Source organism: Eublepharis macularius, chromosome 16 (assembly GCF_028583425.1).
Source record: "Eublepharis macularius isolate TG4126 chromosome 16, MPM_Emac_v1.0, whole genome shotgun sequence".
Classification (NCBI taxonomy): Eukaryota; Metazoa; Chordata; class Lepidosauria; order Squamata; family Eublepharidae; genus Eublepharis; species Eublepharis macularius.
This window is the reverse complement of record NC_072805.1, coordinates 27691730-27717633: the sequence shown is the minus strand read 5'-3', so window position 1 is coordinate 27717633 and position 25904 is coordinate 27691730. Positions and strand designations below refer to the sequence as shown.

The following is a 25904-nucleotide window of genomic DNA, read 5'->3' as shown; positions in this document are numbered from 1 at the left end:
AATCAAATGTTGTTGTTGTGGATACACGTGCACTGCTAGAAAGACAGTGTACACTTGAATATAAGACCACACAGAAAGTAAGGGCCAAGCTACACATGACGAATGACACTTGAACAGCAAGTGTATTTCTCCCTGTTCACTTGCCCTCCACTCAATCCACTTGCCGTTCAAGTGTCATTCGTCACGTGTAGCTTGGCCCTTAGTCACTTAAGTGTTCCTGTATAAGATGGCTTGTGTAGAAACTGTCATGGGATAGTGCAGGAAATGTGGCCCTCTCTTACTAGGATCATCATGTGACTTCAAGAAAACATTTTAGGCCTAAGCCATGCACTTAAACATGCCTCTAAATTGTTTCCTAATATCATAATCATATTTTAAAGGCTCTTTTTTTCCCCCCTCTCTTTAAATGATATTGGTGTCACTAAGCCCAAGAGCAAACAAAACAGCTGTAGAATGATATTTCAGAGGACGGGACAGCATACATTGAGGCTATGCAATTTGCACAATCTGTCTCACAACTTGAGTTGGCAAAAATATACCCTTGTGGTCTAGTCAGGAAAAGAAATCTGTTTGGGAAAACAAACACTGCTTTCACACGGGGAGGGGGAACTGAATACAAAGACAAAGAGTCAAAAATAGTTCAAGTAAATGTGGGGATATCATCATTCATTGCTGTTTCTGTAACTAAGGAGAGAGAGATGAACTCCTGTTGGTCTACCTCATTTTTATCCCATTCTTTCCTTGAGGTTCTCAGGGACTGGAACACATTCCTCCATTTGATTCTAGCCACAATCCTGTTGAGGTAGGTTAGGGTGAGAGAGCGTGACCAGCCCCAGGCCATGCAATAAACTGCATGAATGACTGAAGCCTCCTTGATTTTAGTCTGATGCTCTTAAACAAGGTCACACAACCTCTCTTGTAAAAGACTGTCTGCCCTTGTGCATATGTAGCAATTGGGGTTGCTGAGCATTTCACAGTGAGTATGTTTGGTGGACGAAAAAATCATTTTATTTAAATGACTCAAGAGCAACTGTTTTGCTTTGGCCTTCTTGTTCAATCCCTGCTTGGAGCATCTTTGTAGCTACATGGTAGCTGACATGGAAGAATTTCACTGCTTTCTGCCTTGTGGCCGTTGACCTGCATAGTCCAGGTGAGCCTAGTCTTGTCAGATCTCAGAAGCTAAGCAGGGTCGGTCTCAATTATTAATTGGATGGTAGACCTCCAATGAAGAACAGGGCTGCAGAGACAGGCAATGGCAAACCACGTTTGTTAGTCTCTTGCCATGAAAACCCCACCAGGTGTCACCATAACTCAGCTGTGACTTCAGGGCAGTCTCCACCACACAAGAGGAGAAATCAAGTGCCCCACCAAAGTAATAGACTGCAGGGTTAGAGTAATTCAGGCTGAAATCCTAAAGATGCTTTTCTGGGAATAAGCCCCACTGAATAAAATGGAAATTATTCCAGGCAGACATGTTTAGGGTTGCTCTCTAAATGATGGTGGGATGCATGCAGAAAATGACTATTCATCTCATGGGTCTGTGCAGAAATGTGAACATTGCTGCAAATTCAGGCTGAGCAGCTGCCATTCATTAGGCAGACACAAAATGGCAAACTTACAAATTCTTTTTAAGATCCACTCTTGCTGCAGAAAGTCAGGAACTGGTGTTGGTGCTGTTCCCTAGTGCAGGTTTGTCTCAGGGCCAAGCTACAAGTGACACTTGAACGGCAAGTGTATTTCTCCCTGTTCACTTGCCCTCCACTCAATCCACTTGCCAGGCAAGTGTCTTTCGTCATGTATAGCTTGGCCCACAGATCAGCAGTATGGCTTCTCTCAGTGTGTTGGCAACTGTCCAGTGATGCTATCCCTGGTGGGTTCACTGTATGGAGAACTGGGCTCAGGTTCTCACTCCAGCCTGAAGTTCACTGGGTCACCTTGGACATGGTGCATGGATCCCAGCCTAACCTGCTTTCCAAGATGAAGTTTACAATCTGAAGGACACTTTCCTGGGAGCAAGCCCCATTCGGTAACATGGGACCTACTTCTGAGAAATGCTTAAGATTGCTTTCTAAAGTGCCAGTGAGATGGGGGTCGCCAATGAATGAAACATACGGCTTTTGTGACCACTGGAAAAAAGCTCTTAGATTTTATTCTTAGATTTTATTTTCTTCCATAAGCCCGTTCCCATCCCCCATCAAAAATGTTACATCCCATTAAGAACAGTGATAAGGAATGTTCCTCTGAGGCTAAGCAAAGTTATCCCCTTCTAAGCCCATTGAAGTCTACAGGTTTAGAATACTGCTTCTGATAATACTGTGAATGCCCAGTTAAGGGCCGTTGTAAGGGCACACTCTTTTTACCAAAGCTAAAATGGCACCTTCCTACGCTATCTTCAGGAAACTAGGTATATGCCCTTTTCATTTTTTTCCACCTATGTCTTTGCTGTGATTGTTTCATTTTCGCTGTCATTGTTTTCAATTATTTTCTTTCCTTCCACCATTTTAACATAATTTGATGTTACTTAAATGCAATTGACTCTGACCTGGATGGCCTAAAGGAAGGCAAAGGCAAACCGTGGTGGTTTTTACACATCTTTACCCTTGTGCAAAATTGTGCAAAACTCACAGAATGAGCGATTCATGGAGCGATTTCTGATGTCACCGATCATGATTCCGTTTCGTAGCACAATGATGTCAGAAACTGCGCCATGAAGGTGCCCTCGTTCTGTGAGTTTTGCGTGATTTTGCACAAGGGTAAAGACGTGTGAAAATGACCCATCTCTGAATGCCTCTTGCCTTGAAAACCCTATGGGGCCCCCATAACAACAACTGTGTTTATATACTGTCCATCTAGACAGATTAGTGCCCCAGTCAGAGCAGTGAACAAAGTCAGTGTTATTATTATCCCTACAACAGAGCTGGGGAGCTGGGGCTGAGAGGAGTGGCTTATCCACGGCCACTTGCTGAGCTCATGGCAATATTGAGATTCACTCCAGCAGAGTGCTGGTTCACAACCCAACCACCATAAGTTGATTGTGACTTGATGATACTTTACACACACATATGCAACTGATGCCAAAACAAGTGTCGATTTTAACAGTATCTTTTTTTTTTCAAATGCCATTTTTATTATCAAGGTAAAGAGGTAGTGGAAGTTTTGTCCTCTAATGGGGAGAATCTGTAGCAGAAAGTGACATTTTTGAATTAAAACAGTATATTCGTGAAAATCTGTGACATCCCTGCTTAAGACTTCTTTCAATGGAATGGGATGGATGGATTCTGTAAAGTCTTTTCATGCTTATATTGATTGGGTTTGGGTTTTATTCTCTAGTGACTGCTTGTTTAGCATTGTATGTTCTTCTTGTTATCTGCCCTGAGGGTTTAAGAGGCTGATAAGACAAGGATATAAATGTGCCAATAGATAAATAAGTAAATATTGTGCATGGTGATGTTCTCTACTCATGAGTCCTTATTCCAGTTCCTATTGTAGAACTGCAGCAAAATGGTAGAATTCTGAGATTGCAAAGTGGATGATAATAAATCACACTGCTGTTGAGGGGTCACATTTATAACCATTCCAATATTTTTAAAAATGTGAATAAAAAAGTGTGCTGAGGGAGAAAGGTTCTAAGCTTGTTCTTGGCACGCTGCGCTAGCTTCTCCCTTGCTGAGCATCATTAATCCATTAGAACTTTGAAAGAAACTCCCCTGCAGTCTGAAGTGGTTCAGTCCAGCACCACTTCAGAACTCAGCTGTCTCTGTCACCTACATCTGCTGCATGCGTGGACCAGCCCTGAGCGAATGGTGAGCATCCTCCCAATCATTACATAAATATATAGCTACATTCCTATTTAATGTTCTGCAAGTACCCCTTTGCAATCTATATTTGGTCAACATGTGGCACATCAGGGTGTGGCGTAAGGTGATCATTGGCAATGGATTGCTGATGACTTTTGGGAGAAAGCTGTGTTAGATAGCCTGCTGGTCGCATCCGGCTTTGCAATCCTATGATCAACAGGGCCAGTTCATGCATTATGTAGCACAAATGTGAGGTCTGAGGACTTACTTTGTGCAACAAATTGTGGGTTGTAAGGGGACACTTGGGCCAAGGCTGGTTCCATGTTGGGGAGGGGGGGCACGGGCAAGGCCCCCTCCCTTCCTATGCCCACCACCAGGCCCTTTTCTCATACCTTCATTCTTTCCCACCCACCAACCTGCATGCCTCCCCCTGTTTGTGTGTTCTTCCCCTGCCCACTTGCAAGTTCTCCCACTGTGCATGCTCCCAGCAGCTTGCTCTGCCTTCAGCCCTTTCCCCGGTATCAGTGACAATGCAGGGAGCTGGGAGCATGGAGGTGGAGTTCCAACAAGTGAGTAGGCAGAAGGATAGACAGCAGAGGGCCCTGGAAGCTGCCCTGCCTCAGGGTATACTGAAGCCAGTCTTGATCATAGATAAACAGCCAAGCGGGGCCATTTCAGAAAGGGAAGGCTTTTGCACATGTGCCATGTGTCTGATCTGAATTGGGCACTGTGCACACAGGAACAGAAGAGAACCTGCAACTCATGTTGGATTTCTGCACAGGGTGGGGTCCCCAGACCGAGGGTTGCTGAATCTGGGTGTAAAAATTCCTGGAGATCGGGGCGTAGTGCCTGGGAAGGATGGGATTTGGTGAGGAGAGGGAGCTTAGCAGGTCTGTGATGCAGAGAGTCTACCCTCCAAACCTGCCATGTTCTCCAGGGAAACGGATCTCTGTGGACTGGAGAGCACTTGCAATTCCAGGAGAACTCCAGATCCCACCGGGAGATTGGCAACTCTACCCAGACTGAACCGGTGTACTTTGTAATGTGTGAATTGTTGCCATTTTAAAGAGCTTCCTATAGGGTTGCCAGTCTCCAGGTAGTGGCTGGAGATCTCCTGGAATTACAACTGGTCTCCAGGCCACAGAGATCAGTTCACCTGGAGAAAATGGCTACTTTGGGGGGTGGACTCTATGGAATTATGCCATGCCAAGGTCCTTTCCCTCCCCAAACCCCACTTTCTCCAGGTTTCTCCAGGTTTCACCCCCCAGATCTCCAGGAATTTCCCAACTTGGGGCTAGCAACCCTAGCTTCCTAGCTGATATATTCCTTTAAAAAATGATGCCTCGGTTTCTGTATAATTCCTCAAACTCACAACACGCCCTTTCCCTTTACTTGGTCGTGTACAGGAAAAGCATTTTGAAGTTAACATGTCTGTGCCAAACTTCTGTCTTGCTTTGGCTCCAGACTTTTCAGCACCTTTTTTTATGAAAGAAAATATTCTCATCTATTGGACTCCGAAGAGCTTTGCGCATGTAGGAATAAATGGGTTGCTAAACCTAATGATCACAGAGTTACATGATCTCACCCATGAACCTTTTTATTATGCCATGTTATATAATTACCAGCTTAAAAATGAATATGTGGCTATTAGTGTGTCAGTGTCAGCGCTTCCACGCAAGCAGAGTCCTCCAGCAGGGAGCTCCGTGAGGATAAGCTCATGGATAAAAACAACTCCCCCCCACACACACACACACTCTTTGCCTGAGCTAGAAACCCCCAGGCATTGTGATTTTAAAAGCCCAGTGTACTGGTGGATTGGATTTCCCTTGACACTGTTAACGCTTCACTTATTACTAAGATGATTCAGTAACTTGAACTTTCTGTTCTCTTTTCACAAATGATTTGATTTAAAAAAAAACAGAATTGTAAATAGGAATAAGAGAATTCTCCCTTCTCGATACACTGTCATATCATGACTGAGTTGGGCTGTCCTGATTACTGGGAATGGGCCCATCGCCTGGTAACCTGAAGGTTGTCAGGGGTTTAATTTTTTTTTTTGAAAAAATTCCTTGATGGTTGGAAATCTCCCTCTCTTGCCTGTGAGAAGTGACACCTGTCAGATTTTATGGAAATAGCAGAGAGGCAGTTTGCATTTTGAGTTGGATGCAGACAGCTCAAGAGAGATGAGTGTACCCTCTTGGAGTTGGTTAAACTCGAAGTGGGGGTAATATTGAATTTCTCAATTCTACTGTTTCAACCTAAACATACTTAGTTCTGTTTCACTTTAGTCTTATGTGAATCAAACCCATGATCCTTCACTTTCTTACATTTATTTATTTAGATATTTATGCCCTGTTTTCTCCACAACTGGAACCCATTGTCCTCTCCTCCATTTTATCCTTCTTATAACTGTCCTGTGACAAATGTTAGCTTGAAAAAATGCAGGATTCAAGGTGACCTCACAAGCTTCCAGGGGAGAGAAAAGATTCAGATCTTACACTCTCAGATACTAGTACAACCTGTTGACCAATGTACCATGCTGGCTTTTTTTCATTCCCTATTCACTTTCCTTACATCTCATGCCAGCTGAGGTTAAATACATCACATCCATATAAATAATGTACATTGTAAATATAACACATTATAGCTACAAGAGTTGAAAGAGAAATATCAGAGAGTTTGGAAAGGATTTAAAATAACACGTCCCCACCTCAGCTTCTCTTTTCACCACTAGGAGACTGACAGCTAAACCACACAAGATGAATTACATGAGAAAGCTCACGTGAAGGGACATGCGATGTTAGCTGAGAAGCGTAGTTTGAATTTCACCTCCGGCAAAGATCGCTCCTCAGAGGGTCTGTTAATTTCCTCTTTGCCTCCGCAAAGGCTGTGTGAATTATTAACAAACTCTCTGAAGAGCGATCTTCTTAGGCTCTGTAGAGAGATGAAATTAATATCAGAGTTCTGGGAATGGGCTTTAGCATCATATCTACCTCCTCTGTCATCTGTCTTTACCAGAGAAGGGGGACACTGTTAGGAAGAGTGAAGCTGTAGCACAGTGGTTAAGTGGTTCGGCTGCAAATCAGCACTCTACTGGTTCAAATCCCACTACTACCATGAGCTCAGTAGGTGGCCTTGGGTAAGCCCCTCCTCTCAGCCCCAGCTCCCCAGCTTTATTGTGGGGATAATAATAACATTGACTTGTTCACCGCTCTGGATGAGGCACTAATCTGTCTACAAGAGCGGTATATAAGCGGCGGCATATAAGCTCAGTGATTGTGATTGTGATTAAGAAACAAGTCAGAAGCCACACTCCATATGAACCCATCTTAATTGTATTGCTTTCATCTACAGTAATTGTAGATTATTTGTAGCTGTAAACCACCTGAGGATCAATAGATCAAGAACTGAGACAAAGATTTTTTTTAAAAAATGTGAATAAAGTCAGTGTGACATGCATGGACAGTACAAATGCATCAACAAAACCAAGAATAAATATTCCCAGATAACCAAAACTGTTCACAAAAATGCAGCTTCCATCTTTCCCGAAACTGCAGTACCTTTAGGGTAGCTTTTTAGCATTCAAATACCAGATTACCTATTGAGGAACTGCTTTCTTCCAGTAGGTTCTGCTACTGGGTTCGTAAATGAACAGATATTATGAACATACCATAAACTTCCAATGCTTTCTTTTATCCATAGGGAACCGCAACCTGTAGAGCTGACTGTCAAAAAAGAAGGGAGCATGTAAAAATGGTCCTTTTATCTATTTTTATCATGATGGAATCATTATGAGCTGAATTATCTTATTACAAGTTGGGGAACCATGGAGAGAGGGGAAGAATCTCATTAAACCATTAATCTGATTTTTAAAAGAGAATGTTCTTCCCCATTTCTTTGGTGTCTGTGGAGACAACAGATAAAGGGGAAATATTACCCCTCCATGGGTGTGCACTTCTGCAACCTTTAGAATTTAGGAGTTTATACATTACAACATAAAATTAACAGAATAGCAGAAGCCCCTTTAAAACTATCTCTTCTTTACTGATTTTTAAAACCCTAAAACATAAGATTTGGGGCACACAAAGGGTGATTTTGAAGGGCTTTCTATTATTTTTTTGTTGTTCTTGTTTCTGTTATACAGTACAATGATGTACTTCTCTACGGAGCCCTGAGTCTCAGGGCCACAAAAAGTACATACCTGTGGGATTTTAAAGAAGAATCATTTCCTGAATTTGTTATTTTTGTGGGCACAAGGGGAAAATAGGGGGAAATGAAAATGGCAAAATTATGGCCCCTCCTTTGGACAGTTCACTGAAGAATATCAGTCTATGGATAACAGACTATGGCAGATAGACCCCTGTACCCTCACAGGAAGAAATCCACAATCTTGGTTGCAAAGGCTTTACTCAGGAAGCTCATCAGATCCACAGATATGCCCATAGGATTGGTCAGAAGTAAAGCAAGCAAACAAGCAAGTTGACTGGAATATCTAAATGTGTGAAAACACTTTCTCTTATAGAAGGAGCACAATTACTCATCCCCCCTCCCAATAGTAAAACATAACTTTTAGCATGCAACAGTTTCGAGTCCTCGCATATTTACCATATCAAGTCTAGACACTAGGAAGGCATAAGATTAAAGTTGAAACACAGTGATTCATGGGAACTAGCATTTTACAAGATCAAAAGCTCTGGGAGCCTCCAAGCTGTTAGATAAGGCACCTGCTGCTTCAGTAGGCCTGTGAAAGCAAGGGAATTTATGGCATTGGCAATATGACATCAAGGTACAGAATTAATAATGGTTCACAGCAACAGAAATGGCTCCTTGTTATGTAGCTCAGCTTAAAATAATGGCATGGATGTGGTGCAGACATGACAAAGAACAGGGCAGACTTTTCCCATTTAGAGTCATCCTTAGGTCTGAATTCTCTCAGTGGTGGTAGGACTTGAGCAGAAAGAAATGACTATATGGGAAGCAGTATTCCACCAGGAATACTGGTGTATTTATTTTGCTGTATTTATTTTGTTTCTTTATACCCCACTTTCTAGCCAAGATTAGCTTCCCGAGTGGCTTCCCATAATTAAAACCCAATAATCAGAAACAACATTAGATGTTAGGAATGTGAGGGTGTTTGTGAAGTCTCCTTGGGTACTTGGCAGTAGATGATATGCTCCAAGCTCCAGGACTTTCTTTCCAGATGGAAAAGGCAGAAGGAGCTGCAGGTGGACCCAGGGGCTGGTTGACAATCAAGATGCCAGCACTCATATCATCACTTCCAATGATCTGCACATTCTCACATTCTTCTGGTTCATGGCAGCTGGTGACGCAGTTGAGGTTCTACCCTCCAGAGGGAACAGACAGAAGGAGCAGCAGGTGGACCCAGGGATTGGCTGATGGTAAAGAATCCACAGCATCAGTCCTTCTGTCAATCTTCTTTTCCATCCTAAACATGCTGTTTTACTGCTTGGAGCCTACAGAAGACCAAAGAAGAGCAAAGAATGGCTGGTGCCGGAGTTGCCAAACATGGAAAAGGCTGCCAGCGAAGAGTCCAGTGAGGCTGGATGTGAAATGCATTTTTTAAATTAAAGATTTAATACAAGAAACGATAAAACCATAAAATACAAACAAGAAAAGAATTAAAATTAAACCATAAAAGAAATGATCAAAACAACTTTTGGCAAATTGTTAAAAACCCATGAATTACAATAAACAGGCAGTTAAACTTTGGTACATTCAGGGGATTACATCTTTGGCATTTAAAACATCTAAAACTGGTTTCCACATTTCATCATATTCAAATAAAGGGAATACCATATGCAAGTCCCCAAAAACGGATTGTGCATAATCCTACCCATCGTTGCTGTTCGTTGTTGTTCGTCAAGCCAGACAATCTGGCACCTGCAATCAATTCCCTTGGCAACCGGAGGCAGGGACTGCATGAACTCTGTCTGAACTCCTGATGTTGCCCTGGAAACCCCAATCTAAGCCCAATTTAGCTTGATAAGCAGATTTTCCTTTCGAGTGAGGTGTTCCAAATTTGTTACAAGGAAGCAAAGAGCAGGGGGGAGGGGGGCTCCCAGCTCTGGTTTTGCAGACAGTGAGGGAGAGACAGTTGCTGTTGGCATTTTGAGAGAGAGAGAGACAGGGAGAGTATATTGGAGCTTGAATTTTCTTTTTGTGTGGTGGGATAGGGATCTACCTCTTCAAGTTCCAGGGCTGCTGCCAGACTCTGGGCCAAGCTATTATTTATTACTGGTACCTTTCCTGCTGCCTGCTCAGGTAGGGTTTCTGGGAGTGGTGCAGTAGGGACCTTGATGGCTGGAGGAGAGCCTGCTGGCCCCCACGAACAACGAACAATGAACATGTTCATGAACAGGTCACATTCGTCAATGTTCGTTGTTCATGGATGGCAACGAAAAACGAACAGCATGTTGGGGTTTTTTTTCTGTTTCTGCCTATGTCTAGTTAAGAGTCGGTTAAAAGTGAAAGGAAGTGGGGAACAATATTTGTCAAAGACTGAAAGTTTCACAAAAGGGGATTCTGATGTGGGGGGGGGGAGCTGCTTCTCAGTGGTAAATCACCCGCCTTTCATGCAGAAGGTCCCAGTTTCAATCCCCAGTATCTCTAAAGGTTCAGGTAGTAGGTAATGCAGAAGACCAATAACTGAGACTTTCATGAGCCACTGCCAGTCTGAATAGAGAATACTAACCTTGATAGACCGATGGTCTGGCTCAGTATAAGGGCAGCTTGTGAAATTTCCAAATTATTTATCTCCTATGTGCAGAATTCCTCATGTGAGTCCCTTGATTACATTGATTTAATTTCATCCCCGTGGTTTGTGTTTTCTTTCTTTTCTTCCAGCAATTATTAAAACTGCCCTTTCAAACATGGACCGAGAAGCCAAAGAGGAATACTTCGTTGTAATCCAAGCAAAAGATATGGGCGGGCATATGGGCGGCCTCTCTGGGACTACGACTGTGACAATTACCCTTACTGACGTCAATGACAATCCTCCCAAGTTTGCACAGAGTAAGTGCCTCTTCTATATTCCATTCAGGTCGCACTTTGGCTGCAGCGAGGCTTCTTGTTGAGTTTCTCCTTTCACAGAGACCACGTGTGTTGTTTTCAGAAACAGCAAAACAGTTTCATCATTTGATATACCGGAATCATGTTTGTGACACTGTGGTTTTGACTACTTATATGTTTTCACTGACCTCCTGCAATTTTAAGCATACAATTCAAGTTCTTAGTCTTTCTGTTGCTCAGGTTCTTACAATATACTTCCTGCTTCTTTCTTTGTTTTCCCCTGACACCTTCAGAATTGTTCACGGGCTATCAGCTGCCACTGTGCTTTCTCCAGTAAAGTGCTCATCCCTTCTGTTATGATCCTTTTTCTTTCTGAAGCCATTTGCCCTTCTCTGTCCATTGCCATTTACTACTGCTCCTTCCAGATTATGTAACAACCTTCCTCCCGAACACACATTCGGTTGTTTTACTCACAGGTGCTGTGATGTGGATCACTGGTATAAGACAGCTTCATTCATTAGTTTCATCTTCATTGACTAGGGGGTGGGTTGTGGTTCAGTAGGAGAGAATGTCCTTTGCTTAGCATTCAGAAGGTCAGTCCTTGACCTCTTTAGATAAAGGATCTGAGAGTCTCTCTACACGATACTTTTGACACGTGTTCTTCACATGTTGAGATACACAATGTTAGCTGGGAAATCTAGTTTTGAATGACAGAGCTGTCAGTGATCACTCTGGAGGAGACAGATTCTTTCACAGCCCTCTGCCACCTCTGGGATCTACCCTTCCAGAGCCTATGTTCTGCTGAGGCTTGGTTAATTCAAAGTTTTAAGCAGCGAGGGTGGCAGGGTAAAAACTCCAGAAGGGGAGACAGTCTGGCATGCTAGAGATGGTGGAGGGCTGTGAGAAAATCCATCCCCTCGGGAGTGATCTCCGCCAGCTCTGTCTTTCAAAACTAAACTTCCTGGCTAACATTGTGTCTCTTGACACTTGACGGACCCACACCCAAGCATCTGATATAGAGAGACTATGAGAAAGCAGATGTGGGGGAAGACCATCCCTTCCCCAGGTCCCAGGGAGCCACTGCTAGTCAGAGTAGACAATACTGAGCTAGTAAACAAACATAGACACAATGCAAATGTTCATGTATCTCTCTCTCTCAGTGAACCTATGCATAAAACTAATTCGATCACCAGACAGGAGCTGTAGGGGAGAGACTATATATTTTTACTGCAATACATGTAAGCTTTCCTCTCCTTCTCCCCCCTCATCCTGACAAGCATTCTCCCCTTCCCATTCTTTGTTTGTACCATTGTTCTTCCCAGCATTTTCAGTGCTGCTTTTCATTATTGTTATACACTGAGAGCAGATGGGTGACACAACCTCTAAAAAGACATGTGTAGTTGATAAAAGAAATAAAGCAGTGACTAATTGGAGATGAGAGGAGAAAATAAAAGTGAATATGACTGGGTCTGGTTAATTGTTGATCTTTAATTCAAAATCCATATTCACTTCTATGGTTCCAGTGTATGTCTTGCTGGGTTAGGTTAAAATGATTTGGCATCCTGCTGAGCTTTTCCTGCAGTGCTTTGTAGTTTGCTTCAAAGGGGAAGAGGGGGAGGGAATTATAATTAGGATTGATTTTATTTGAAATAGGTGTATTCTAATAGAATTTTTCAAAGTAACCATCCACTATGTGGGCTGATCTTCCTGTTTTCTTAGCGCATTGTTGAGACATGAAGATTAAAATGTTGCATGGAAAGGGAGGGACTTCCAGATTGGAGAAATGTGTCAATCTTTTATTGCCACCCCAGTTGGAATGAAGAGGCAGACACAGGATTTGGAACTAAAGAGCCACTTTATTAATATAACATCAGCCATTAAATACGGCAAGGGCAAACTAGTAGTACAGGTCAAGCCACGGGGTCACCCCTGGACCACCACCTTGACCTGTCTGGGTGAGCCCCACAGCCCCGGGTAGGAGCCATCCATGTAATGGCCTTTCCCCAGCCAGTCAGGCAAAATGGTTCTCCCCTTAAAGCTCCTAAAGCCTCAACCATACAGCATTAGGGAAGGACTTGCACATGGGGTTCACTGCAGGCAGTCTCCAGGTGGTGGTAGCCGTCACAAGCATACCATCCGCTCCTGGTAGACCCCATTTCCCCACCAAAGGGGAATTGCCAAGGGGTGCTCACCGGCCCACTCCCTATCCCCAAACTGTCTCCTGCCAGTGACTTAAAACAATGCACCACCATTGCCAATTACCTCAAACCTCTGCCTGCAGTGCAAGGTAGGCGAAAAAAACACCTCTCTCACTTTGCCAATATGGGGAGAGGAGAAAAAATTCCTACCTGGCTTTGGGAACAGCAGCCTGCTAATTCTGCACTACTACAGGGTGAGGTGGGTGGGCCAAGCATGCAGAGCCACTGCCAGCAGGGAGGGTGGAGCCACCTTCTGAAGGCTCTGTCTCCGCCCCCCAGCCATATCGCCATATGCCTGGGAGATGCCTCTGCCTGCTTCTCCTTCCGAGGTGGCAAAATACGGTCCCCAGCTCAAGCCACTGTGCGGCAGCCAGGAATGCCACATTGTCACATTTTTGTCCAAGAAATGTAACTTTCACACCATCTTGTATTTATTTCTGTTTCAAAATCAGTATCAATGCTGCCAGATATCTCCTGGCAAATGGGTGGGTGGGTGGGGCAATGGGGGTGGGAGATGGGACTTACTGGCTGCCAGGTGTGTTTGCCTATGATGTAATGAGCCTATCATCGATGCCCTGACACATCTTCTGGAAGTGGCGTTCTTGCATTGCTGGACTGCCAGAACTGTTCTGGTATTTAACCAAAAACTCTGGGTTTTGCCAAAATACCAGGGCTTCTTCAGGCAATGTTCTGACATCACTTCTAGTTGGAAGGTGTCACTGCATGAGTACATTATTGATGACATCATTAGGTTGCCAATAAGTACTCCTGGCAGCTGATAAGTAACCCATTTCCCACCCCACCCCCAGCCAGGTGAGCAGCGATGGGAAGCGACAGCTTGGGTGGGGGGCAAGAGTCATTGAGGGGGGAGAACTAATCAGCCAATTTAGATTTCCCCCTTCTGAGGTCTGTGAAACTTTCCAAGGCAACAAACTAAGGTGATCATAAAAGAATAAAGTTTATTTAGAGAAATAAACTTGGTGCCAGCCTTATCATAGAATCATAGAGTTGGAAGGGGCCATACAGACCATCTAGTCCAACCCCCTGCCCAGTGCAGGATCAGCCTAAAGCATCCCTGACAAATATTCATCCAGCCTATTCTTGAAAACTGCCAGTGGAGCTCACAACCTCCCTAGGCAGCTGATTCCTCTTTTGAACTACTCTGACGGTGAAAAAGTTTTTCCTAATATCCAGCCGGTACCTTTGGGCATGTAATTTAAGCCAGTTGCTTCAAGTCCTATCCTCAGCTGCTAAATGGAACAGCTTCTTGCGTTCCTCCAAATGACAGCCTTTCAAATACTTAGAGAGAGCAATCATGTCCCCCCTCAATCTCCTCTTCTCCCAACTAAACATTCCCAAGGCCCTCAGCCTTTCCTCGTAGGGCTCAGTCTCCAGACCCCTGATCATCCTTGTTGCTCTCCTCTGCACCCTCTCAATTTTGTCCACATCCTTTTTGAAGCGAGGCCTCCAGAACTGCACACAATACTCCAGGTGTGGCCTGACCAAGGCAGTATAGAGAGGGACTATGACCTCCTGCGGTTTCAATGCTATGGCCCCTTTGATACAACCCAGGACTGAATTGGCCTTTTTTGCCACCGCATCACACTGACTGCTCATATTTAGTTTACAGTCCACTCTTACCCCAAGATCTCTTTCACATATACTACTGCCCAGAAGTGTATCCCCCATCCAGTATTTGTGCTTTCCATTTTTGTGGCCCAGATGTAATTCTGTGCGCTTGTCTTTGTTGAATTGCATACTATTCACAGCTGCCCACTTCTCCAGAGTATTCAGGTCTTGTTGAATTTTAATTCTATCTTCTTGGGTGTTTGCTACTCCTCCCAATTTGGTATCATCAGCAAATTTATTGAGCAGCCCTTCCACTCCTTCATCCAGACTGAAAAGTATTGAAAAGTACTAGGCCCAAAACCAAGCCCTGTGGCACCCCACTGGACACCTCCCTCCAATCTGATGAAACGCCATTGACCACCACTCTTTGAGTGCAGTCCTCTAACCAGTTCCCTATCCACCAAACTGTTCTATAGTCCAGTCCACAGTCTTCCAGTTTGCCCATCAGAATGTCATGGGGGACCTTATCAAAAGCTTTACTGAAATCCAGATAAATCATGTCAACAGAGTTCCCTTGATCCAATAAGCTGGTCACTCGATCAAAGAAGGAAACCTTCTTACACATGAGTGCATAAAAATAAGTTGTCAGCATCTACATTTATACTTTTCCGGCAATACAAGACAATATTGTTTACAGGACAGAGGATCTCATACCATTCTATAAACAAACAGTCAGTTCTTCAAATAATCAAATCAATGTTACATGATTTCCTCAATGTGATGGATTGACAGGTCATGACTAGCATTTAGAAAGGTCACTGTAATAAAAACTTTCTGCCTGGCACCAACAGTTTCATAACATAATTTGAGAAAGAACATGCCCAAGGCCGGGACTAAAAGTTGCGGACATAACATTTATAACCTTTGGTATGTAATGAAAATTAACTTTTAGTGCTTGCTATGCTTTTCAAGGCCTTTTGTTATTGCTAACTGTAGGAATAAGAATGTTAAACAGAAAGGGTACAGAAAGGATTAATTTACAAGCATGAAGTAATCTACATAACTGGCATACAGGGGGCTTCCCAAAGTCCCTAACAGTCATGAAATAGCTCAAACAGTAACAGTGGAAGTTGCACCTGTGGATGAGAAAGAGGTGAAAGGACTGCTAATTGGAAACTGAGGGCCAAGCTACAAGTGACGAATGACACTTGAACGGCAAGTGTATTTCTCCCTGTTCACTTGCCCTCCACTCAATCCACTTGCCATACAAGCGTCATTTGTCACTTGTAGCTTGGCCCTCAGATAGCAGTTGGGGAGGGTTCAGGGGAAATACTGGTGCCACCTTCTTCAGGCTTACTGTCCCCCCAGTGGCTGGATCATGCTTCCAACCAAAATATAGACTTTAACAGACCAATGGCCAAACTGTGAATAAGGCAGCTTCACGTGTTCAGTGTGGTTGCTTTGTGATTCTTTTGCAAACTGAGGAGGGAGATATTGTATTTGGATCCACATATGGCATTGACCTATTTGGGGTTGGCTCCATCTTTCATGGAAGCCATTTTGGGTTGGCACTCACCACCCCCTCTCAAAATTCAAAAGAGGCCCACAAGATCAAAAATGTTGGGAAGCCCCACAACACAGTAACACAGTTCTAGCAAGGCTATCCTTTGTTTGCCTAGTGGGGGGTGAATGGGGAGCCTAAGGGGAAATAAAGGGTAAAAAGAAACAAATATACATTGCCTTATCTGAAAGGAACAATCTGAGGGGCTGGGATCCAGAGCTAGGGTTGCCAGTCCCCCACTGGGGATGGGGGATCCCCCACTCCCACCCTCCAACCCCCATCCCTGCTTACCTGGCTGGTGGGGGAGGACACACCTCCCAGGGTGTGCTCCTGGGCCCAATTTGGCCCAAATCAGGGTTGAATTGAGCTGCTGCAGAGCGCAGGAGTGTTCTCGGGCCGCTACGGAGTGCACCAGGGCTCCCACACTCTGCAGCGGCCCGATCTGGAATGAATCAGCCTGAATTGGGCCCAATTTAGCTCCGACTGGGCCTGAATCAACCCAGATTGGGCCACTGCAAAGTGGAGCAGTGCTCCCATGCTCTGTAAGGGCCTGATCTGGGCTGAATCAGTCCAATTCAACCCCCTGGGGAGTGTGAGAATGCTCCTAGGGCAGCCCACAGCCTGCACAATGACATCACTTCCCAGAAGTTACATCATCACACCGGCCAGGAGTGTGTACATGTGCTTTGTGCATGCACAACCAAAGAAGACAAGGTAGGTGCCTGGCCTCCCCACTCGTGCCCGGGGGCGGGGGGGGGGGGAGACCTGGCAACCCTATTCAAAGCAGAAGAGAAGCTAGTTCGTGATGGAGGAAGAAGCTAAACTGAAATCAACTCCAAAGTTAAGGATCTAAGTGAAGGATTCATTGATTCTGCAAAAGGGCAAAATTCCTAGAAGCAAACCAACCATCAAAGTTGGAGGAGAAGGCTCAGGTATAAACCACCTACAGAGTTAGAAAGGATTGAGATAATCTTTTTTAGACCTTTGGAGAGGACGAGATTGAGATTTACAACATGATTGGATCAAGAGTGCAAGGTACTAAACTTGGGAGGTGGGAGAGGGTTTTTTAGGTGGGATAATTGAGTTATTAGGACTGGGGAATGACTCCAGTTGCCCTAACCTGGACTCAGTAGCAGCTTGATGATGATAACAATAAGCTTTCAATCAATGTGCTCTTTGGAGCATTCCAGCAAGTTGGTTTCTCCCACATGGGAGCACCCAGAGAAATTCCTGTTCAGTTTTGATACCAAGTGGATTATTTTATCCAAGACACTGGCACCTATGTCAGAGGGTCTCAGCCTAACCTACCTCACAAGGTTGTTAGGAGGATAAAATGAAGCAGAGGAGAATGGGGTAAGCTGCTTTGGGTCCCCATTGGGAAGAAAGGTGAAGTATAAATGAAGTAAACAAACAAATAAAAAATTAAGCACATAGAAGAGCAAGCCTTACTGACGATATGCAAAGGGCAGCCCTGTCTCAAACTTTTTGGAGTGTTTCAACAAGGTTAACAAAACATACATAAGGATGAGCAACTTGACACTGTATACTATGATAAATTTGGACAGCCCAACAGCTTCGGACAAAATTCCACATCCAAAGCTTCCAAGTTGATGTATTAGTCCTGGAATAAGAAGAATGGCCCCTCTCACAGCTTTGAAACCAGTTAAACCACAGAAAGCAGGTAGTATAATAATTAGACAGTTCTAGCAATGGGGTTCCACATGGATCAGTATTGTGATCTGAGGGCCAAGCTACACATGACGAATGACACTTGAACGGCAAGTGGATTGAGTGGAGGGCAAGTGAACAGGGAGAAATACACTTGCCGTTCAAGTGTCATTCGTCATGTGTAGCTTGGCCCTCAATTGTCATAAATGATCTGGATTCTTACAGAGTCTCACCCTTCTAAGTCCATTGAATATCCTATGGAATCTGTTCTATGAATTCTTCGTTCATATAGCACTCACACCGTTGCCTTTGCTAGTCCAGGATTTACGATATGGACCATTGCATGTGGAATCATGGAATGTGATGTGTTAAAAACGTGTTATCAATTGCCCTTCATTTCAGCAAGGCAAGGAATGTGCTCTGACTAAATGTTGCCAAACTCTAAAATAAATATGCAAGGAGCATTCAGAGTGCTGCCAGGGGAGAGGAAGAGAGGCATTTAAATTTTCACAAGGATTATACTGAACAGTCACAATCCAGCCCAGTGTTTGGCGCATTTAATCTCATTGATTTCAGTAGATCCAGAGGAGTTAGCTGTGTTAGTCTGTACTAGTAGCAAAATAGTAAAGAGTCCAGTAGCACCTTTAAGACTAACCATGAGAGCCACAGTTCTCTTCGCCAGATGCATCGAAAGCTTATGCTACAGTAAGGTTGGTTAGTCTTAAAGGTGCTACTGGACTCAGTCTTTACTACTTGATCTCAGTAGGTACACTCGGATAGATTTGGACAAAGAAATGCTGTCCTTTAGGGATGCCATAAATGCCCCCCCCCCCCTTTTCAGCTTCCCATTGTGGAAATATAAGTTTAACACATTGAGGCTGCATCCAAACCAAAGAGCCAGATACCATGGAAAGGTTTCTCTTGGTGTAATCCCATGGTTCTGATCCCATCCATCCTCTTCGGATTTGGGCAAAGAAAGAGTGGTGCCCAAATGTGCAACCTGGTTATGCTAATTGTAAGAAACAATCCACATGAGATATAAAGCAATGAGTCAGATGTGCTTTGCCAAAACAGCTTTCTTAGATGAGCAACTCCCTCTCACATGTGTGAGGAGCTGGAAACACTTGGCAGATTTCACACTTGCAAACTATGTGTTTGAAACGAATATCCTTCCCTTCTCATTATTTTATGAAACTCCCGAGTTGGGTTTCTACATCAGGTTGCATTACACGTGGTTGTTTAATAGCAAGATCCAGTATAGGGCAACATGCTCGTTAATGATACAAAAATCTATAGAAGAGACCTCTCGGATGATCCATATTCCCATAATGCAGAGAGACATTTCTTTGAAGATGTGCAGTGTAGAGAAGGACCACTGTTTTCCACTTCTCAAGCTTTTCTAATTACATCACAGATTGCTACACTCTTGTCAAAGAGGTTTCATTCAAGAGTACAAGATAAGCTAATATTTCTGTGTTCTGATCCCCTTGCATGAAGCAGCAGAGTAAGAGAGAAACGGTGGAGAAGCAGGCATTCGTCTGGTTCTAATTGATAGCTTTGGTGGACAATTTTAGTAGAGAGGCTCTTAGTAATACAGAAAATTAGTGGCACCATGGTTTTAAAGACAATGAACAAGTAGGAATATTATTATACTGATCTATAGAGCTCAGGCTGCAGTTTGTTGTTTTGACATCATGCAAGTTTCTTTTGAAGTCTTGTCTACACAATATAACTTCCACATGGAGGTCAATGTACATTGTTGCACGTGGCAGTTATGTGGTAAATTCTTGATAGGCAACAGTCCACCACATAAGGGGGAGATTTTGCCAATCTAGCACATCCTGCTGTTCAGGGCTTTTTTTCTGGGAAAAGAGGTGGTGGAACTCAGTGGGTTGCCCTTGGAGAAAATGGTCACATGGCTGGTGGCCCCGCCCCCTGATCTCCAGACAGAGGGGAGTTTAGTTTGCCCTCCGCACCGCTGGAGTGGTGCGGCAGGCAATCTAAACTCCCCTCTGTCCGGAGATCAGGGGGCGGGGCCACCAGCCATGTGACCATTTTCAAGAGGTTCTGGAACTATGCTCCACCACATTCCAGCTGAAAAAAAGCCCTGCTGCTATTCCTTTTTTCCCCCTTTCCCTTTTTCTGTGAAGAAAACAACAAATGTGTCTGGTGAGCCATTGCTCACAAATTACTTTCTGATGCACACACTTGCTCCCCCATGCAAGAAACTACAGCAGTTTCTGCACAGAGGTGATCTCTCTACAGCGGTTGCAACACATAGACAAGCCCTCTTATGTCCACATTAACACAACTAGGTATTGATTAACCAGTTAAAAGTTGCCTCTCAAACCCTGCTCTCTGTGCTTTCAGAGGTAAGGCTGGTGGTAACTGGAGACAGGGCATTTTCTATGGTGGCACTTCACCTTTGAAATGCCCTCCCTCTTGAGGCTTACCTGACACCTACTTTACTTTCTTTTAGGTACCAGTCTTTTATTAGGGGTTATCAGTTTTTTTAGTGGTCTGCATCTGCTTATGGGTTGTTTTTTTATGCTGATTATGTCTAATGGCTTGGGTGTTTTTTAATGGTTTGTTCCCTTTATACTGAGGAAATTCAGTACCGTGTAGAGTGACAGAGTAGGATCTGGGTAATCTAGGTTCAATAATTCCCCACTCTGCCATGGAAGCTTGCCAGGTTAATCTTGGACCAGTCACACACACACAGCCTCGTGGAGTTGTTGTGGGGGGAAAATGGAGGAGAGGAGAGTGCTGTAAGCAGGGGTCATTTCATAGAAAAAGAGCTGGAGGAATGCATTAGCATAACTCATTAGCATAACTCATTAGCATATGCCACGCCCCTTGGCATCACCGGAAGTGTGTCATTGGCATAACTGATCTGCATATGCCACACTCCCTGACATCACCTATCTTGGCTATTTTGGAACCATCCTGGCTGTTCAGGGCCAAAATTGGGCCCAAAATGGCAAAAGGGCCAAAATGGCCAAAAGTGGCCAGGGCCCCGATCCGGGCCGTTTCGGCCCCAATTCATATCAAAATGGGCCCAAAACAGCCGAAAGTCAGGTGGGTAGGGCCACCTGACATGAGACCTCTTTGGAGAACTGCCGGAACTGTGTTCCGGTGCGTTCCCCCTCGAAATGAGCCCTGGCTGTAAGCTACTTTGGGTCCCCTTGGAGGAGAAAGGTGGGTTATAAATGAAGTAAAATAAAACAATTATTTTTAATTGCAAACTGCCTTGAGCAGGACTCTGAAGAGGAGGCATACAAATATATTTTTTAAAATATATAAACCTAAATAATATAGTTTAACAGATGTCAGTTCTGAGACCTTCAGTGGTCATCACTTTCAGGCCTTGTTCTCTGTCCAGTGATAACGCTGTTGTCATCACCATTACTATGGCTGTTACTTTGGCATCCAGCCTCAAGAGGGAGCCAGTTTGGTATAGTGGTTAAGAGTGGCAGGACTCTAATCTGGAGAGCCAGGTTTGATTCTCCCGCTCCTCTGCTTGAAGCCAGCTGGGTGACCTTGGGTCAGTCACAGCTCTCTCAGGGCTCCCTCACCCAGACCCACCTCACAGGTTGATTGTCGTGAGGATAATAAGAACACACTTTGTAAACCGCTCTGAATGTGGCATTAAGTTGCCCTGAAGGACGATATATAAATGAAATGTTGTTGTTGTTACTAGGTACTGGAAGCCTAGAGGCCAGGGGCTGTCTGCCTGATGGGTGCTTCTCCTTGAGGGTAGCAGCTGGCCCTAGGCACAGGCAGGCAAGGAGGATGTGTGCGTGTGAGTAATGGATGTTCTCTCTGCCACAGATAACCATGGCTCCTTCTCCTGTACTCCCTGCTTCCATATCTGCTACATGGCAGCCTTCCACCATAAACAAAAGATCTGGGCCACTAGGAGCAGCCCAGATACTTTCCTCCACCCTGCTATGACATGACATCTTACTGGCCCTATGGGGCCATACAGGATATCCATGCTATGATGAAAGGAGGGGCATAGGCAGGCATCACGTCTCACCTTATGGGGCTATCTTGAGTACCATGCAAGTGCAGTCCACAGTTGATACGACATTTGGAAATCCCACATGTGAGGCAAACCTGGCATGGATTCACCTCATACATGGGACTTTCAGGTGTAATTGGAGCTGTGGACTGTACCCATATAATTCTCATAGCCTCTCAGGATTCGCCCCGGAGAAAATTTGGTTGGATTCCTACCCATGTTCTGAATTCCTTGGGAGAAGCACAGGTAAAATATCTTTTGATGCTAGCAGTTATTCTTTCTTTACGCTGAAGCTAGCAAATGTCAACAATTCTAGCGCTAGCAAGTGACGGAGCCTAATCTGTTTTGCAGATTAAACTGCAACATTCACTCAATTATTTAATTAAATTAACATATTGTTCTTGAGTTGAAACAACTATTGACACAAACAGAATCCAGGTAATTCATGCAGTAAAGCAGGCAAAACAAAAGAAAATGCACACACAAATCTACCCGTGATACAAGAGAATGACATGCAGTAAAACTGTATGAAGTTTATATTATTATTCCTCCTCCTTTGATATTTGATACAAGAATAGCATTGATGGAGTATTTGCTTTAAAAAAGGCATTGTTGCAATGGAAACATACAGGTCCAGAAGAGAATCAAAATTCATAAAATGCAATACATGGGACATTTGCAATAAATTATAATGAACCTCGATAACATTCTGTGAGTTATACAGGATATTTTTTCCAGGCAAGACAGAAATATGTATTTATGGCTGGATTTTGAACAAAAACTGCCCTCCTGGGCCTTAAAAATAAGAACAACAAACTTTCACTACTTCTGGGTTCTCTTGGAAATATTTTTAGAGGCACTTTATAAGACATGGTGGTTTTTATCCCACTTTACTACTAAGATTATATTTATAAGAATAGCTGTTTGTCATACAAAGCTTGAGGGTTTGCCACGTATACAAGATCTTAACTCTTTAATCAATTAATTCTGAAATAATGTTCATACTAGTAGGTTGCACATATATCTATAGTTTAATTTTTCCCCATATTTTATATGTAGTAAGAATGGCCATTTTGATCCCTGTCAGCATAGTCGCCATTTTTCATTATGCATTTTTTGGTATTGTATACTATTTTAGGCTATAAATATACAGCTGACACAAAAGATGCCAATGTTAATAGCAATATTTTCTATTGATTGTTGTGAATATGATTACAAGGACTATAGTTTCATCCAAAATGTGGAAAAAAACAAAAGAAATTCAGCCTTTCAAATGCAGCCAAGATCGACATGAAATGAGTTAGCCTTCCTAGTTCTGCATTCCTGGTCATTGATCCGAACTGAAGTTCCGTCTGCCCACATAAGTGTGCATTGAGAGGTTGTGGAGTGGGGGCGTCACCACTTTGACTTGGTTATTCAACTGAGTGGTTTAAGCTTTTGAATAGAAGATTTATGAAGAAATTAGTCCTATTAAACTTAGAGAGCAGATTCCTGTACATTTGTGTGCTTATGTGCCAAGTCACAACTGACTTATGGTAAGACAGCAAGGGACAAGGGACTTTCAAGGCATGCGAGGAGCAGAGGTGATTTGTCATTGCCTTCTTTTGCAGAGTCTTCCTTGGTGGTCACTCATCCAAGTACTGACCCTACTTAGCTTCCAAGATCTGATGAGTAGAGATGGGCACGAACTGGAAAAAAAGAACCGTGCGGGTCGTGGTTCATCGCATTTCACGAACCATGAACTTTCACGAACCTGCCCTGATTCGCGAACCAGTTCATTTGGTTCATCAAATAATCACATCTGGGTCGGCAAATGGTCACTTCCGGGGCAGCAGAAGATCACTTCCGGGTCAGCAGAAGGCCACTTCCAGGTCAGCAGAAGGTCTGCAGAAAGCCCATTCCCCATTCCCTAGGAAACTGATCTGCGCCAGGCTGTCTGCAGTGACAAACCAAAAAACAAAACAAAAGAACCAGCCTAAAGTTCGTGGTGGCTCATCAGAAATGGCCTCTGACACTCCGCCAGTTTGCAAACCACAAACCGGTGTGGTTCGTGTCAAATTTTGGTTCATGCCCATCTCTACTGACGAGACTGGACTATACCGTACCACCGTCCCTTCCTATACATTTACCCAGAAGTAAATCCCACTAAAGTTCAATGCTACTTCCTTACTTCCATCTCCTTGTCCAGAACAAAGACCACAAGGGAGCTGGAATACAGTTGGGGGATACCTGTAACACTGGCCATAGATAAACTACAGAGATTGATGACCGGTCAAGCAGAGAGAGAGAGAGAGAGAGGAGAGAGAGTTCCTACACGAAACTTTACTCCAGCATCATAAACGGGGACCAAGAATTGTAGAATTTGGAAGCACAATTGCCAATGCAATTCAAAGCAGAGTTACACCCTTCTAAGCCCACTGATTTTAATGGACTTCCAGTGCAATGCTAAGCAGAGTTACTCCGGTCTTTAAGTGGAGTAACATTTCTTAGGATTGCTTTGTTAGAGGGCTGTTCTGAAAGAGTCAAACGAACTCAGATGTCAGGAGATCATATTTCCAACTTGGTTTTCTGTTAATAGCAGCCTCTGAGGAGACCAATTCTGAACAGAGGCCTAATATCGGAGAAGAAAAATCTCAAGGTGTTGTACAAGACACGCAGAAATAGCAAACGTGCTTGATGATCTTCTACTCTATTGCAGACAAAAATAAAGCTTTTAACGCCCCACCCCCCTAAACATTGAAGGAGGAGAAGTCCAAAACTGCATAATCATAGAAATGAAAGAGACTTAAAGGTCAAGGTAAAATGGTAGGTTAGGGCTGGGTGCTGGTTTGTTTCCTGCATGGGGCACGCGTAGGACTCTTGGGGCTAACAAAGGGCCAAGCTACACATGACGAATGACACTTGAATGGCAAGTGTATTTCTCCCTGTTCACTTGCCCTCCACTTGCCGTTCAAGTGTCATTTGTCATGTGTAGCTTGGCCCAAAGTTTCACTGGAGAAAAAATCAGTCCCAGTTTTCAAGGTGACATTTTTTTTTATTTTTTAAAATTTTTATTGGGTAGAGTAAAATAGGTATTACAAATTACATAAAACATCCATTTAATTTCCCACTCCTACAAATTAATTGTCTTCCATTTCTCAAATCAACATTTCCCACCCTCTTCCCCCCTTACCCTTGATCCCCCACAGCACTAAAACCTTTTAAAATCTTAATATATTCTCTATTCTAGTACTTCTCATTTTTCTAATTCTTCAAGGTAAAGTTCTTTTTTTTTACCTTCTAATTCCCTATCCTATAGACATCGATAATTATCCATCGACCATAATTGACCTTTTACATCCCATTCATTTTCCAAGTATTCTTTAAGTTTTTCCCAGTCCTTTAAAAATCCATTTGCATTTTGTTCTTTCACCTTTCTAGTTAATTTGTCCATCTCCACCATATGTAACATTTTTTGTATCCATTCTTCAATCTCTGGTGTTTCCTCTTGCTTCCAATATTGCACATATAATAATCTTGCTGTCACCGTCATATACCATATTAATGTCCTATCTGTTAATTTCACTTTTTCCTTTTTAAGTCCAAGTAGAAATAATTCAGGGCTTTTCGGTAAATTACCTTTTATAATTTTCAACACCTCTGCGTGTATTTTAGACCAGTATTGCTTGGCTTTGTCGCAAGTCCACCACATATGATAAAAAGAGCCTTCATGTTGTTTATTCAAGGTCACATTTTGGAGAGCAGCAGATGGAGACTGCGCTGGGCTTGGATAGTCTTCTCCATATACCTGGTGATCTCTGCTTCATAGATTTGTCCAGTGACGGCTCCCCATGATGCTAAAGGGAAAGGGCTGGCCTCCCCATTCTCAGCTGGTCACAGGATTACTTCTGTGATTCAGAAGTGTATTGGATTAATATATGTGCACAGGATTGTATCTTGTTTGTGTGCGGCGTTGTTGCCTTAGATTCCTGGAACCAAACAAACACAAACAAAAATTCATCCTATTTTTGAACAAATGGATAACAGAATGTGATAACAGAATGTGATTGTCTTCTCAA

General features: G+C 43.5%; 1 protein-coding gene across 1 annotated transcript in view; it reads left to right on the top strand.

The window, feature by feature from the left end:
* CDH8 (cadherin 8) overlaps nt 1-25904 on the top strand; it is a 348996-nt gene that overhangs the window by 195839 nt on the left and 127253 nt on the right. Inside the window, exon 4 of the mRNA XM_055000337.1 lies at nt 10662-10829. Within this exon, the coding sequence (XP_054856312.1) occupies nt 10662-10829 (168 nt within the window). The remainder of the gene's footprint in view (nt 1-10661; nt 10830-25904) is intronic.